General features: G+C 40.1%; 1 protein-coding gene across 1 annotated transcript in view; it reads right to left on the bottom strand.

The window, feature by feature from the left end:
• Nucleotides 1–10,299: 10,299 nt before the first annotated feature.
• Nucleotides 10,300–17,441, bottom strand: part of ADAMTS18 (ADAM metallopeptidase with thrombospondin type 1 motif 18) — a 75,883-nt gene continuing 68,741 nt past the window's right edge. The window contains exons 20-23 of the mRNA XM_065640811.1: nt 16,043–16,234; nt 15,566–15,778; nt 14,005–14,152; nt 10,300–10,480 (exon numbers count right to left, since the gene is read on the bottom strand). Coding sequence (XP_065496883.1) covers nt 10,365–10,480; nt 14,005–14,152; nt 15,566–15,778; nt 16,043–16,234 — 669 coding nt within the window. The 3' untranslated portion in view covers nt 10,300–10,364. The remainder of the gene's footprint in view (nt 10,481–14,004; nt 14,153–15,565; nt 15,779–16,042; nt 16,235–17,441) is intronic.

Here is a 17,441-nt window from a genome sequence, read left to right as displayed (position 1 = left end):
GAAGTATTTTAGCAATCAGTGATTAATGGGCAACTGCTGGAATGGTGAGGTGCAAACTGGCAGCTTCATTATACTTGCACACATTCGGCATCTTTCTAACATGGGGATAAAGTTGCATGCTGTGGCTCTGTGAACATCCAGAGCACTAGTGCAGACCCAAGACCATGAGTGTGTAACTTTGTTGGACTTCTCCCTGGAATAACTTTGCAAAGGTAAGCTCAGAAATCATACCTGAATGTTTTTCTGTGGACTCTTAAGGTTGAGGGCTTTTTTTTTTTTTTTTTTCCCATTCATAGAGCTGGAATTTAGCACACGCAGCTAGTGAATGCAAATGCTATTCCTGATATGAACTGGGCTTATAGGTTCTCTTATCTTACTGAAAAGACTTCATATTGTTGTCACAACCACATTCAAATTTAGGTTAGCAGAAATGGTAGAATACAAACACACCAGCAAAGCAGGCTCTCTGTATGAATTCCTAGGGCAGCTCTGAGGATCTCTCCCTCTGGACTCTGCCCCTTTTGTTATATTGCATGGTGTAAGGGTTTTCAGTGAATGGTAATGTTTTGATTTAGAAATGAGTACATAAGAAAAAGGTTAGGTGAATTTTTATATATATAAACATACACATATACTTGTTCCTAAATGAAATTTTGGAAATCACTTAACCCTCAGACATCACTTTTAATACTTGAGCTCTCACCTGAACATTCAGTTCTGGAATTGTAAAGTGATGAAGAATCTTGTGTCACACTGTTAAGTAATTCGAGGGTCCTTCTGCTCTGCTACTGTATTTATTATGAGGTAAAAAGCCTATGAAATTCATTGCTAATTTTAGCACTGTAGTTGTAATGTAGCTCTCATCTCTGTAAGAGTTCACTGAATTTTCTTCCAGCTCTTGATTCCTCACTAACCTCACTAGATGGCTGTCTAAGAACATGCATAGTCTTTTACTTGCTGAAAGGCATCTCTTTTGCTGCTGTGCTGTTCTCTGGTCTCACACTGGAGAGCAGCCTCTCCCCAGCCACAACACTGGCCAGGTACTGGGGCAAGGTCTGGCCTGAAGGAACCAGCCCCATACCTACTGGACACCAGATCCCTTTGACTAAACCACTCTTGTTCTTCAAGGCAGAATTGTTTATATCAACCAAACCCGAGCCTCACTTGAATGACTTCCTTGCAACACCAGATTTTCGAATTCTCTGCGGTATTCATGTGAGTTACGTAAAAACAGGGAATAGGTAGACTGTTCATAACTGAGGCTAGTTTGTTCTTGCAGCAAGCTAGAGAGGAGTGAGGCAAAGCAGCTTCCAGAATCTGGAAATTGTGGTTTGTATGTGAAGGGATAGACTATGGGAAAAAAAAAAAAGTGCTCTCTGCTTTACATCCTTTTTGTTGTTAAAGTCTTTATTACCAGATGTGGCTTGAGTTTGGCTTGTATGCAGTGTATGGTTATGAATCCTTTAACTTAAGGGAAATTATTTCTGATTGAAATGAAAATTGGACCCCAAGGCTCAGGCTGAACTGAACTTCGGGCATGTATCTCAGTTTTCCAATGCTCTTCATTGGAAACCCTGACTTAAGAAGGAAAGTATGCGTGGATCTATCTCCAGTCTATGTGTCATCCTATTGTCTTCAGTACTGCAGAATACAAAGCAGGGAATAAGACCACACAGGATTGCATCTTTCTAAAGCACCTCTCAATCTTTTTAACAGGGTTTGTTTTACTCTGTACTACCCCAGAAAGATGAGGTAGGGAATAGGCAGCATATTGTTTCCTTTAACGTGATAGCAGCAAAGCTGAATCGACGCATGGCTGGGAATGATCTTAATTGCTTATGCACGGAGAAACAAAGGGGAAGATGGGAGAATAGTAGGGAATATAAATGTTATCTGTACTTAATCAGTTTTTTCATATCACTGTGTTTTCAACAGGATACTTACATTCCATAAAACAATTTTTCTTTTAGTTTAGCCTTGTTGAAAAACCTAGATTTACCTGACACTTTAACAATTTTCAGTTGGAAACACTGAAACAAGATACTTAGTCTGAGGGCTGGGTCAACTCCATATCTTCCAGAAAATCTCAGACTGTGAAATAGTTTGTTTCCTGTCATCAGGACAGAAAATGCTGATTTACAACTCTCCAGTGCCTTCTGGGAGTTGTAATTCGCTTGTTCTCTGCCCAGCTCTGGTATTTTTTGGCACCTTGCAACTACATGATACCTTTTCCACATGAAGATAGATACATAGTTTTAAGCCTTCATTTGCCATAAATCTTAATTTGCATATTGCAAGTTTAGCTGAAATAATAACAAATTGCCAAAGTGTTTCTGCCTGGCTGTAAGGCGAGCGTGAAAGCTTGCATACTTGGCTCAGAACCTGCGGGATTAATATGAAACGCTAAAACATGATACTGGAGCTGATCAAACTGTGCAACCTACACCTGAGGGGAATTTTTCTCATGGAATTCATAAAAATGTCCTTATTTTCTCCTGATTAGATGTGACTGTTAAGGTTTAAATAGAAAGCAGCAACTTGTACTTGGACAGCAGTGGGAGCTTTACTGTTCCAAAGCCGTAACTTTTAATCAGCGCTGTTCCCTGTCAGAGCAGATTACCCCAAGACACTTCACAACCCACTCTGCTCCCCACCCCCCTGATGGCTTCGGAGGGGAGCTTTGGAACAGGAGGAGAGAAGCAGTGAAAAAGGGAACGCAATTGTCCAAGAGAGACAGAGCTATGTGCCAAAATGTCTGAAGGTTTCAGGACTGTATGATTCTCACATTATTGGGACTTTATTTTTTAATCAACTGCTGTTTTTAAAAAGGCAAATCCACTGTTTGCCTTCCTCTTGTATATAGTTAGTATGCCACAGTAACACAATTTGGAAACTGAGGTGTAAACTCTCCTTTCAAGAGTTCTTTGGTAGCTGAAGGATTCTGGCTGGGGTCCATCCAGTAGACATGAGGTTCAGAAGGTTAATGAGAAGTTCAGGGAAGAGCATTTACAAAAGCCAGCACCAAGAATAACCCACTTCTTGAAGGACTCTGTTCCTGGGTGAAGTTTGATTGTGCAATTGAGGAAGCTGGGGAACTAATTTATTCTGGCTGTTTCCTGAATAAGAAGACATAGAATATATTAAATAGTTTGGGGGATTTTTTTTCTACCTTAATTAAGTTCCTTATATATAAAAAAAGAGCTAGGTTAACAGCCTGGAAGAATTATACAGTATGTATTGTATAAATGTGTATAAGAAGAGTTTGAGTGGCAGATCCCAAAATTGGTCGTGTTAGAGGAATCTTTACTCTGAACTAAAAGAAGAATAAGACCTTTAATCTCCCTTTGTCACGATCTCACAGCAGATTGATGCTGTTATCAGTACCAGTCAACAAAAGGGCCCTGTTGCATTTGCCTTCCTGCAGACATGAGGTGTGACTTGTGCCTGCCCTGAATAAAATTAACCATTTAACCAAACTAATCAACCATCACCCATTATATAACCAGTTCTTTGAACTTCTGGCTTCTCAGCTCTGTAGCGCAGATGAAGTTTTTTCCAGCAGCGCTCAGGACCAGCCTGCAGCGTGGCGGAGGGACCTGGAGGCTTCAGCTCTGCCTGGCAAACAGCAACATAGCAGGTGAAACTGAGCAGGATTCTCAAAAAAGTGTAAAGTCTAGGGCAGAATCACCGTGCTAAGGAATAAATGAAATGGCTGATGAGTATCCCAGATGTTAAATGTGTCTTAGTGAGTTACGTGTTTTATATCAGCTACTTGAGAGCTGCTCTGGTATGCTCTTGAATCGATGGGGCCGATGTAACATAGGTCTAGTCCCAGTTAGGAGGCTGTTTCTGACACTTGAGCAAGCTGCATGCTTATCTCAACAACAAGCTTATGACAAGTTAATGATTTTCATGACAAGTTCTATTGCAATTGAGAAATAAAAAAAGTCAGCATTAGATGTTAACTGGCCACAAGGCACAGCACCAATTCACATTCAGAACAAGTAATATGGAAGCTGTATATGACAGCAGCCCATATACCATCTCACAGTCTCAATAGCTGAATGCTTTTCAAATTAGATGTTTCAGTTTGTTTATATACAATTTTGGTTTTGCAACTAGTATTTTGGAAGTGGACACCAAAACCCTCAAAATTAAATGGTGGCAAATGATACAGTTTGTATAGATTATATTTAATTGGAGAGAGCTGTGTTTACAGCCTGTTATTGTCTGTGTTGGTTGACTTTTCCCCACGCACCAGCAAAGACAAGAATGAGTAAGCTGTGGTAGTTGTGGGCAACTTGGCATTTGCCATATGTTTTACAAAGTCTGAGGTGATGAGCTTTCTGCTGACAGGTGAAAATCTCTGGCTAGAAATGAAATATTCTGATCCAGTTAAAATATCTGTCAATGGAGAGTTAAAATTCCTTTAATAGACTTGGAAGTAGAGTATCTTTATGGAAGGTGAAATAATGATTTGTATATTAAATCTTATTCAGCTCATGTGGATAAATCGTGACATATCATTAATACAGTGAATAATCTATGGACACTTTTTGTAGGGTTTCTGTTTGTATCATTTGGGAGAAAAATCAGTGAGGTGATGTGTTTGGATATTAAAAATACACATAGAAAGCTTATTCTATCTTTTTCAATCAAAAGTTTTCTCTCATCTTTCAAAAGCCTCCAAAAACAAAAGCCACAAAATATTTTGTGCAGTAGCTTATAAATATCATTTTTTGGTGATGCATTTTGAGGAAATAGTTACTTTTTACTTGCTCAATAGTTACATTGAATATACAATATGGAAATGTGAGTTCTAGTGCTCTGAGCAACACACTGCACCAGAATGGCTTTTCCTGCCTGATGAGTTGTAACTGCATCCAGGGAAAACATTGATTGCATTTTCTCTCATTCTTCTTTACGGAAGGAAAACGTGACCACCTGTGTGCTCAGGTGCCCCGTCTGCTTGAGCCCTGCAGAGCCCCGTGTGTCAGCGCGGCGTCCTGCGGGGACGACAGCATGGCTGCAATACCTTCCTGTGCTAGAGGCACCATGACAGTTGGTCAGAAACGGCATTATAGATAGGATTAAGCATTTCGTACAATAACAACTCTTGAATTCTGTAGATGTCCTGAATCTCTTCGACTATAATCCAAGTAGAGCTAGCAGACCGCCATTATTTCTGTGGAAGCACAGGAGTGTTGGTAGGGGATTCCTGCTTTGGGGAGAATGCCTTCAGTTTATTCTATTTGACAGACCTAATTCGGATATTATGGTGATATGAGAGGGTGAAAATCCCAAAGAGGGAATTCTTGTGTACACTTGCTCTGAAATGTTTGCTTCCGATAGGTAAGAACTTCATGAGTAAACATTTCCATTATAAACCCTTTCTTATTACTTTTGAATAAGCTTTTGTGTCAGCTCTATGTTGTTACAAAAGGATTAATGAACATTATCACAACAGAACATAATAAATTAATGCTTGGCTGCCTAAGTCACTGAAGGGATACTAAATGTCTGTCTTAAGTTGCAGTAGGTACACAAAGAGTGTTAAGGCTCGAAGGCGTGGTGACAATAGCTTGATTTAATGCTTAGAAAGTAAGCCTGGAAGTTAGGGCTTAGCTGAAGGTTCCTTCCTCCGTTGGCAGAATCCAGAAATTAAAATGTATTCTGCTCATGGTGGAATACTTCTTCCTATTGAACAGAAAGTACATAAAATATTTAGTAGTTTGAAGTATAGGTCCCATGAGAGATGCTTTTCTTCAGGGAGCATGAGGACAACTGGTTTTGATGTTACCACATTGCATTGTGAATTGAGATATTCAAGTTTTGTCTCTAGTTCAGCCCAGCTGGGACATTCAGGCTGTTTCTGCCCAAGTATCTGTCATGGAAAATGAATACAGTATTGCCCTTAGCCTTGCCTGGTGTGTGCTGGCTGTTAGAAGGCAAGTTCTTCAGGCCAGAGTGTGCCTCTGATTACCTCTACCTGGGACAGAGGCAATGGCTTTCCATGGGCGATGCGATAGAAATGCTGTAAATAGCAACCCGTGTCCGTGCTGTTTGCAGCACAAGTCTGAGAACTGCTGCAGCCCCGCTGCTGGTCTGTCACTACCTGTTCCTGTGGGAGCAGGTGTTTGTAAGATGCAAGACGAGGAACTTCGGCATGTGATATACACTGAAGGGCGGGTTCCAGCCCAGCCTGGACCCAGATTTGTTCTGAAGGGCAGGGGGTGAAGAGTGTCTGTGATAGTGGTGCACAGTGTGCAGGAAGGAGACAGGAAGGTCAGCTTGAGTTGGCTGATGTTCATACAATATTGGCTGGGGAAGAATTTAAGGTATTTTCTAGTAGCTGCATCTCCTTATTTCAGAAATTTTTTTTGGAATGAAGACTTACTGCCTTTGCAAAATGTCACATCTCTGTAGTCCCTGATAACTGCCAGGCCAACAGTTTGAATGATTCACCTTCTTGCTTTGCTCTTGTGATGACCACCTTGGTTAGGACTCAGCAAGCAAATGCTGTATCCCAACTGCCCTGCTGCCTTTTCCCTCTACTGTCCTCCCAGAGCCCAGCAGTGCTCAGCGTTTGCTTCCCAGTCAAGATAAAGTTCTTCAGTATTGCTCTTTCAGCTCTTATCTGCACCAGCAACACTTTTTCTGCTAATCACAATGAGCTCACTGTTAACGTCCTTTTCCCATTGTTTCCTGCTGTACCGTTGGGACTGTAAGCCTTTGGTGACGTGTATACGGTGTTGTACACAATGGGATCCTAGTGACTCAGTAGGGTTGGACTTCTGTTACAATAGAAATAATAATGTTTATTTATTTTATTGATGCTTTTGAGTAGGAAATACGGGATGTGGATCATGTTACCATAAAAACCACATGCAGGGAAATGTTCATCTGTCTCCAGCATTTCATGTCTTCTGGGCATCCGAGATAGTCGAGTTTGATTTACACAATCAAGCCATTCATTAAGTATCTGTTTGAGTTTAGGCAGATGCATCCTTTACCTGAGTGATGAAATCTGACTACAGGAAGCGGAGTATTCCTTTGTGAAAAGAACCCATTCTGCTTTATAAAGTGAGCCTTGCAGCAATATACTTCTAGAAAACTGCCAAGCTTTGTATACCAAATATCATTGTAAGGGCTCGGCAATAACACAGTTGTGGACTTGGGAGTGATCCAACCACACCATAGCACATCTTTATGCAATATTTCCTCTTTCAACATCCATCTCCAACACTGTAATTCACTGACAACCGTCAGTTCATTTTAATTCCAAAATTCTAGCCCAGAACACAAAGTAGTTTAGAGTCTGAATTCTTATGTGGGCATATTAATTATTTAAATCACTAGTCCAAATCATGTTCAAAAGAGCGCTTGCTGGGAATCTTTCAGGAGCAGACTGATCTATTGCTTATTATTGCCTCCCGTGTTATGCTGTAATTCAGAAGCATGCTCAGTATTTCCTATCAACACTACCCAATCTTGCTTTCTGTCGTCAGAGAACTGAGTGTTGGTGAATGAAGGGAAAAATGGCAAATATATGTTAGAGAATGTCTATATAAAATGATCCAGTGAATCTATGTAGTTCCTACTAGGGGCTGGCTGGGAAACTTCTTAGCAGAGCCATTTTTAGAAAAATACAAGTATCCCAGGGAGATGGGAGAGGCCGTGGAACCCAATGCTATGTTGAATGAGGCTTCTCATCTTGCAAACCACCTTGCAGAGAAACACATGCCAGGAAGAATCATGCTGGTTCTGTGATGCACAAGTTTCTGCTTTCTTTGGTGAGAGGAGCTATAGGTCAGTTTTGTCTTGCACATGGGGAGGCAACTGTATTTTTGTGTATTTTAGCTTTTGTGTTTTTATGAAAATAAACCCATGAAGTTATGTCCATTTTGCCTCTTTGTGCCTGAAACGGGCACAATCCAAGCCAGCTGCTTCAATGGTAGGGTGGTCATTCAAATGAGAAACATCTTCTGCTCTTAAAAGGCAACTACAACATATTCATGCTGTTGAATAACCAGTCGTGCATTCCTCGCTTGCCAGTATAATGGGACCTTCCAAAGTAGAGAAGTTTCACATGACCTTAGCACATACGCCTGACTTTGAGTGCCTGAAAGGAGTGACCTCCACCCCATTCATCATAATGGCTTGTTAACACTCAAATCTGCTGTTTAGAGGGTTCCCTGCCAATATTAACCCATACAAGGCCTGAAGGGCAGGGGCACGGTTGGGCAGAGGTCACTCTTTGCTATGGTTGCTAAATTTCCACTGCCCCAAGGAACAGGCTTGTCTGGTGGGCAGGACGGGCGCAGGTTCTGAGTCACAGAACGTTACACAGCAGATGAAACGGGATAATGTTTTACGCAAAGCTACCATGGGACAATCAACACAAAACCAAATGCATGTACAACTTATATTACTTGATATTTACTTATAACCTCCATATTTTATTCTTGAATTTTACAATTCCAAATATAATGAAACAGTTAGAGTACTTTATTACAAAGCTGATAAAATAATTAAATATTACACTTATATTTTTTGCTTTTTTTACACCATAATTCATACTTTGTGACACTACCATTTTCTTTCCTCAGTTGTCACTTAAGGAAGTGAGCAAAGAAATAGAAAGGAAAAACTATGCATTAATAAATTAATTATTTTACATCAAATAATAAAAAAGGACACAATTACAAAAACAAAACAAGAAAAACCTTGTAGTTTTCCTAGAAAAAAGGTTATAATTACACAATGTCCAATATTGAGACAGAGCGATGTAGGTTGAGATATGTTTCCAATCATCATTTCTTAAAGTATCATAGAATACATGTTTTTAATTTAAATTGTTGCAAAAGGAACTGCTAATTTTAAGTGACCACTGTCTGGCATTAGTGCTGAGTTGGCTAATCTTACGCTGAAAAGATACTTAAAAAAACCAGTAAAACTGAACTACATTCATCAAACAAAGTTGTGGGATTGGGTGGAATTAGATAAATAGGCCCCTCATAGGCACTCCCCAGAAAATTACAGTAGAACACAGCTCTGTCTCTGAATGGGTTTGGCAAATAGGTTGGGTGTTTTTTCAATGCAGAAACTTCTAAATTGTACCATTTGATATATAGTGTCACCAAACATCTCAATACTGAATGATTGCAAATATCATCATGCTTACAGTTCTTTTGTTTGCTGGTGCATTCTGAATTAAATAAAAGTATTAGGAGGATGTATAAAAATAGAAATGACTTTTATTCGGTTAGAATAAATCATCCACTTTTTCTGGGTTTTTTTCATATAACCTGTGTGAATAAATAACTACTTAGAAAAGTTTAGCATGAATTAATGGACTGCAATATTCTTGTTATTTCCTTTGGGTAATGGATGAATCAAAATTTGCAGAGAGATTTAAGATTAAAAGGAAGACATTCTTCAGTATCTTGGCATTCAAACAACCTAGCTTCTGAAAAAAAACTACTTTAAAATATCAAGTTTAAATTATAAAATTACATATCTAATGAGTTTAGAAGGTTGAAAACATAACCATTGACCTCAATAAATCTGAGTTCCTTGAGTTAGTTGAAATATGAAATTCTATTTTACTTGTAACACAGCAATATTAAAAGTCCAAATATTCTAATGCTGAATGTTTCTAGGAATACATTTCAAGTTACTAGTTAACCACCTCTGAGTTTCTACACAAAGCAGAAAATGAATTCTTCAAAACATTAGCAGGATGCAAAACTTGCTTTCCCAGCAGCAAGTCTAACAGAGAAGCACCATCTATCTTTGTAGTGCACCATTTACTTCTCGTGGTCACAGGCGTGAGGCTGTATTTTCCAACAACAGCCGTTTGCGAGTGTCCTTCTGTGAGACTGTAAACACCTTCCTTACCCTGGGACGATAGTACCATAAAAAATATGAAAGGAAACGCTCTTGACAGCGGGATCTGTTGTGCTGCCATGCTGTAACCTTCCTCCTTGAGCTCCCAATCTCTTCTGCGTTCTGGTAAATTAGCCAGAAAAGGCTTCCTTGCCTTAATTTCTTCCTCAAAACGTATGACAGTGCAAAATGACACTTCTAAAGAACAAAGAACTGCCCCTCGAGTCTCAGTGTTCAAGTGATCTGTAGTACCCTGTACTTTAGCGAGGTCAGCAAATAAAAAAACTTAAAAAAAAAAGAAACATTCCTTTTTCAACATATCCAACAATTACTGCACCTCAAATGTTCCCTTAGAAAAAATGTCTCTTCCATCAGTGGTTTATGTGGCACCATGTCTTGCCTCAAAGCAAAGTTAATTCCAACATAAATTGAAAAAGAGAATCCTGTCACTGAAGGGCTCAGATAACACACTGCTATCAGTTCTTCTTTGTGCATGATTTACAACATTGCTTGCCATAAAATTTGTGGTTACAGACACCATGCTGGGGTACCAGATGACACCAAGTGAAGAAATCCACACAAGAAGGATCATCTGAAGGAAAGAAAGCCAAGCAATATGGTAAGACAGTGTTTTACAAGACAAGAAGTCAGGCAATAGTTCTGCACCCCTGTATGCATTTGGTAGTACTATAAACACGATGGGTGACTCAATACAAGGAGGAACTAAGAACTACCTTTCAGCTCACAAATACTAGTTTCTTTTTTAATTTGTTAAGGGATGTTTAATTTGTTAATTTGATAGAGACAGAGCTAATATAACAGGAGAGTCAGAGGCTAAAGGAATTAAAAAATTTAGAGCACACTTTGAAGTTCAGGAAAACAGGAAGAAGTTCCACTGTAGTGGATAAGAAAAAAAAAAAAAAAGTCATCTGTGTTTTCACTTCTGATTACAAGTGTTGTCCTAAAGCCAAGTGAACCTGCTCCGTGCTTGCTGCTGATTGTTTCTTGCCATCAGCATCACAAGGAGTTCACCTGCACCTCAGAGCAGCATCAGCGCTGGGTGTACATGTGTGTACACACAACGTGCATGGAGATCTGAGCGCACAGACCTGCTCCGTGCACACCGAGTGCCCAGCTACGTGTTTGTGTTCCAGCGCTTTCTAGAGGGACTGATTTATCTCTGACTGTGCGGGGAGCCCAAGAAATCTCTCTTCTTGGACACTTCAGTTCGGTGGCATGAATCAGGCTTTTAGGAATTTGACTATAACATGTTGGTGAAATCTTAATTAACTGCAATGGGAGAGGAGACAGGCTGACAATGTTTAGTTCTGAAAAGCCGAGCTTTTAATTACGAATATAAATAAACGGTATTTTTCAATTAAGATTTTATTTCACTTAAATTTATGTACAGACTGTTTATACATACAGCCCGGTTGCCTTAAAAACATTTCATAGCTCCTCTGTTCTATAGTTTTGTAGCGGATGCTTTATGTTTCTTTAAAAGAGCAGAGTGATTATTCATGTGCATGATTTATAAACAAATTCACCATGTCTGCGAAAGCAGTAAAGACATTTAAATGAGATTTAGCAAAATTTATAGCTAAGCTGAAATCTCCTGTGAGCATGGGAAAAGATTCCAGTTGACTCTCAGAACTACTGTTTACATGGTCAATAAAAGGAATTTACAGGGAGACAGTGAAGAAAAATCTAGGCACCGTTGTCTGCGCTCTCAGATCAGCTGAGTCACACAAGATAAATGCTCCCTCCCAGACAACTTCCTGTGGGCCAGGAGTCACTCAGTCCTTCTATAGGAACTTCTTTTGTTTAGTCACCACTTGTTTGGTGGGGGTTTTTTTATTCCCTTTTATATAATGGCAAAGGTGGTTTTGTATACCTTTATCACCCTCAAATTTATTTGAATGAATAAGAAAATAATTTAATAATAATAATTTATTTAAAAGATGGCATTTTATTCCTCAGTTTTTTAAAAACAAAAGCCTGTCTGTAAATGCTAACGTTATGTAAAGAAAATACTGCCCTTGAGCAAGCAGCTGTGCAGAGCTAGGAAGCTCAGTGCGGAGCTGCAGCCCTTCCCTGCACAGCATCGCAGCATTGCTTGTGTTTAGTTGGGCGTCAGAGGGGACAAAATGGGGAGTTCAGCACAAAGTGAGGAAAGCTGTTCCAATTAAGTTAGGAAAAAGCTCTCCTGCCATGTAAGGGTAATTTTGATTAAAAAAAAAAAAAATCTATAAACACTGAGGAGGCAAGGTTCATAAATCTTCCTGTCCCTTTTGAAGATGGGAGGGCAATGCTACCATTACAGAGGTATGGCCAACACCTTTACCCTAGGGACTTGAGCCAAAGACCATTGGAGTGAACACAAAGAGTCCCACAAACTTCAATGGCTGTGGCTCAGGCTGTCAGTTCCTTGTTTTTATTTACTCAATATTGACATGTTGTTTAAATTTTCATTCATTTTAAGCAGTTGGATTTACTAGGAGTTATGGTGACCGTAACTGCATCTAACAGAGGGATGGAAATGACCCGGTTTGTCTAGGAAAGTGTAAACTCTCCTTGAAACAATAATTTCTTGACTGTGATCACTGAGCTGGAGCTGCATGGCTGATAATAGAGACTGATTTGCTTCAATGTGATTCCAGCACAGCTGGTTCCCTCTCTTTTTGCTGGTGGAGAGAGAATTGATCTCTAGAGCCTGACGACCCAGTTAAAATAAAGGGGAATGGGCTCCTGCAGATGTGAGGAGAGAGGAAAACAGGCCAAGGCCAAAATTAATAACAGACATTACTCCAGACATGAAATATAGCAGAGGAAGGCAGGGGTGAAAGAAAAGTGCTTGCTATATCGTGACAGAAAACAATGTAATGCAGAAACTCCGAGGTACAGCAGCACTTTTTAGGAAGGTTCATTTGAAGTGTTGAGAACATTCACTTATAAAAACAGCAGAACTATTTACTTATCCCTTTTAGGCCTCTTTCATCTATGTATCCTTGTTTGGATTCAGGTCCCTTGATGTATCAGTTTGATACTCTGCATGTCTCGAGCTGCTGCAGTGGAACAGTCTGACAGGGGCTGGGTGGGTTTTACAGGGTTCTGTGCACGGTGAGTGCCAGGAACCGGCACAGACAGGGGAGCTGCTGATTTCGATTTACGGGATGCAGAGCCAGAGTGTGTGACCTTTGCTCCCAACTCCATTTAATCCTTTCCCTGCAATCTGGCCTGAGTTTCATCAAGGTTACTTTCAGCTCCCAGTTTTAAAATGGTAACAAGGCAGTTAATGTATGGTATTTTGAAAGTTAATGTTTAAAGTGTTTTAGCAAACTGAGCTAACTAGCGAATGGACAAACCTGGACCTCCATGAGCTTTTTCCCTGCAGTTAAGTCACAAACTGTAATCAGCTTGTGAGCAAATACATGGCATGGGGCTAATGCACCTCTCTCTGTGGTGTTCTGAGAGAATTTCACTTCCATCACTCAGAGTGACACAAAACGTCTTATTCCTCCTGCTCCTCTAGAATTCCAAAACACACTGAAGGGGTGGAGAGGGATACAGCAGACACACATGTGGGGACAGAGCTTCGTTTCACATCATACACTGATCAGAAGCAGTAAGAAGAGGACATACGTTCTAAACAAAGCATTTTTTGACTCCTGGGATATGGGTGCAATCTGAAGCTTGGGCAGACTGACAATAAATGGCAAGTTCTTATTGCTTAGTTCAAAAATTGCTATTTTTAATCATAAAACATTACCAGCATAGTATGCTCCTGTGTTGTTCAACAAGATAGTATAAAGATGCAGCACAGAACCAAATGGCATAACTTTTTGACATGCCTCTTTTTTTTTAACATATCCCTGTTTTTAAAATCTCCTGTCTCAAGTACACTCCCAAGTCTGCTTTAAGAGAGTTCACTTTGAGAAGAGAGATGCTGTAGTATCAGAGAGTAACTGGAAAGCTGGAAAGTCTGGGAAAAATTGCTTTTTGTAAGGAACACACCAAATAGTAATCTTCAGCAGGTGTATGTGGAAAAGGTGATTTTTGCTGGATATAGAGTTCTAGGCAAGCAGCGCTGCTGTAGCATGCAGAGCTGAGTTTTACCTCTTTTCCCAGGGACTGGGCAGAAGTTAGTGTTGCAGGCTCTCAGGACTGCGGGTTTCTGATGGGGCAAGCACCCTGAAGCCGGTCTTCCATGGCGCAGGCACTGTACGCTCCGGGTTTGCACTCCCCCTCCGCATGTTACTGTACACTGTAGAAAGGAAAAAGCTGTCTTCGACTACAGAGATTCTCTGGGAGCCCATGAAAGCTGAGGAGTAACTTTAAAGGGTTTTGGATGAGACTGTCAAAGACAGAGGGGTCAGGATTAGGTGTGTTGCAGTTCAGCACTCCCCATCAGGACCAACTTTCCAAAGATGTGTGCATCTGTTCTCCCTTCTGAAAGTTTGGTCATTTAAGGACTCTGAAAATTTGGTTTCTTACTTGGGCATCAGGACAGAAACTGAACAATTTAGAAAACCTGTTCCTGATTGTCTGCACTGATTTATTTTGAACGCTGAGCCCCTCGGCCCAATCCTGCTGTCTGAACAAAGAGAAAACTCCCACAGGAGCCATAGTTACGGCAGTATCTGGGGAAAAATACTATGCGTTTACAGCAAGATCTATGAAGTATTTTTAAGTGAATAAGCCTTTTACTTGTATGTGTTTCATGAAAAGTTGTCTTTAAGATAAATGTGATCATTTTCATCTGATTACAATTGTCAGGCATACATTGTTTCATGTAGATGTTATTAAATGTGTGTGTGTCATTGATATGTGACTCATAAAGCAGATAAGTTCCAGAAATACAGAAGCTTGTTTGCAAGAATGTAGAAACAAATACAGACTGATCCCATAATTAATCATAGTATTTAGGGAATTCCAGGCAATCTGTGCAGATGCTCAAATACATTGTGCATATAGATATGTAACAGTTCAACCACAGTGCAGTTTGAGGAAGACTGAGAAGAAAGCATTGGAAAATGAGTGTGGAATGTAGTGCTTCTTGAGCACGAATAATATTTTTAGGTGACACTCTTCAGTTTCAATAAAAAGAAATGAGCTGCACCAATGGCATATGATGGATGTGGACCAGCTGTATCATGTTTCAGTGGCTGAGTGGTGTGACCTTCTGTAGGGAATGGCTACGTGCAGGATACACCTGTGGACTCTTAGTACTGGAGATGTCTCCTTCACACAATGGAACATTTGACTACAGCTCACTGTAAGACAGGAGCTAGCTTTACTCTAGGTAGCTTGGACTCACATTGCTCTAAAGTCACAGTGGTGTGGTCTTCAGGATTTTACACCTGCCAGGTGTTTGTGCCACTCCCGCTAGTGTCCATTCTGGGGCATATGATAGGGGGCTCTTCTAGGTTTGGTGCCCAGTACTGCAACCACAGATTCTAATTACAGTGGATACACTGTCCAAGAGTCAAGAGACACATCACAGTTGTTTTGTTCTTTAATGCTGTGTAGTGAAAAGCACTAGGGGATGCTACTTGAGCTATTGTGTAGAGAAACTTGCCCCTTTTGTAAACTCCATAAAAGCCAAGACATGAAACAGTGCTGGAGAAAGCGCTAGCTGCGACAGGGAGAGAAAGGTGAGAAAGTTTTCCATTCCTACCTGCTGCCAGGGTGAGGAATACCAGCCAGACACCATGTTGTACAATGTTTGCGATGGACAGGGTCCCTTGTTACAAGTTTCTTCCAAGTTAATGTTTGGTTTCTTAATGTTTCTACATCTTCTCTGAGGAAAGGTGATCAACTTCCCATGGATGCTTTTCTCGACACATTTTAGTTCTCGCTTTTGTACACCTGGGCCACAGGAGGCTGAGCACTGCAAAAGCAAAGTACACCTTTGAAATCTACAGAAACCCATTCAGATAAAAGAGAACATGTTATGTGCAAATTATGCAAAACTACAAAAGCATTATATAACTAAAACCACAAACACCATGTTTCATAATGTGTAAACTGAAATATGAATCCAAGTCAGTGGAAGTCCTGAAAAACAAAAACATCAGGGTACATCTAACTACATCTGGATGTAAAGAACTGGCAGCAAAGGCAGGCAGGGAGCCAAGGAACTGCAGCGCTTTACCTCACTCCAGGAAGAAATCACCCACTGGAGTCGGTCATTTTTGGGGCAGCGTCCTAGCACACAGGTCTGCTGGGATTCAGGTTTATGGTCTCTGCTGCACATACTTTCAGGCAAGATTTTAGCATTGGGAGAACCAGTACTTTTGCAGTAGACATCCCGCTTCTTAACACCTCTCCCACAAGTCTTGGAGCACTGTGATGGAAAGAAATATTCATTTGAACTAGAGGAAATGAAAATTGGCATTATCTGTATTTTATAGCAGAGCACAGCAACTATGGCTAATGTGCTGTGTAGCTCCCATTATAGTATAAGTAAACTTGACATTCTACGGGTAAATAAGTAACAGTAACATCTGTATGTCACTTATAAAACATTGTTCTAAGTGCTCTCTTACTTTAAACTATGAACTCTTACAGCCCCCATGTAGTACAGAAAAGTAATATCTCTCTTCCGCAGATGAGGAAAGTTGGACTTGCGAGCAAAACACTTTTTTCCCTGGACGGCATAGTTGAAAGCTGGTCCTAACTTCCCATCGCAAAAATCTCCCACAGCAAGATGTTCTCAGCTATTTGTTATTTTGTCCTCACCTTGGCCTAGAGGGATGAGACAGAGGCAGAGAAAACCACCCAGGGAATCTATACATAATTCCTTCACCAAATGAATCTCACTACAGGACAGAATCTGATACAGACAATAGTTAAGAAGTTTGACCAAATGTATTTCAATTGCCAAGATTACAACTGAGGCTTAGGACAAGTCACCAGTGAATAAATACACATTGCTGCACTGTGGTTCAGTTGAACAGACATTCGATAGTTTTCATTGCCTTAGCGTACAACAAAACGCACAAATGAGCCATTTCTGATGAAATGAAGAAACAAACAGTCCTGAAATAATGCTGCCAGATTTCCGCCTTCTTGCATCCTCTTCTAATTGTCCCCCTTGTTACTAATAATTAAGGTGCACATTCCAAAACAGAATCTTGCACTATCACTATCCGTATTAAATCCATAATGTTTTTTAAAAGTTTCATGAAAGAAGAGTTGTACTGAGGATGCAGCAGAAACATCTGCATGCTGAAAATCTGTGGTTTTAATCTTTCCCCCAAACAAACAAAAACTGCTTTCATTAAAAGTTACTCTCACTTGTGTAGTGAGGCTGGGTATTTTGCATTTTTTTTACTCTTAACTCCGTTGAGACTGATATAACAGCTTTCAGCTGAATCTTAAAATCTTCACGAACTCATTCAATAGGCCCGTTCACTACATTTCGGCAGGACTTGTGAACTTAATTTTCATAGGCTTATTTGAAAATCCCAACTTGAATTGTACACATCCTCAAGAGAAGGAAAATAGCTGGTTTAGTATTATTATTATTATTATTTTAATTTTAGAGGAAG

This window comes from Caloenas nicobarica, chromosome 9 (genome assembly GCF_036013445.1).
Source record: "Caloenas nicobarica isolate bCalNic1 chromosome 9, bCalNic1.hap1, whole genome shotgun sequence".
Lineage (NCBI taxonomy): Eukaryota > Metazoa > Chordata > Aves > Columbiformes > Columbidae > Caloenas > Caloenas nicobarica.
This window is presented reverse-complemented; position numbering and strand designations above follow the sequence as displayed.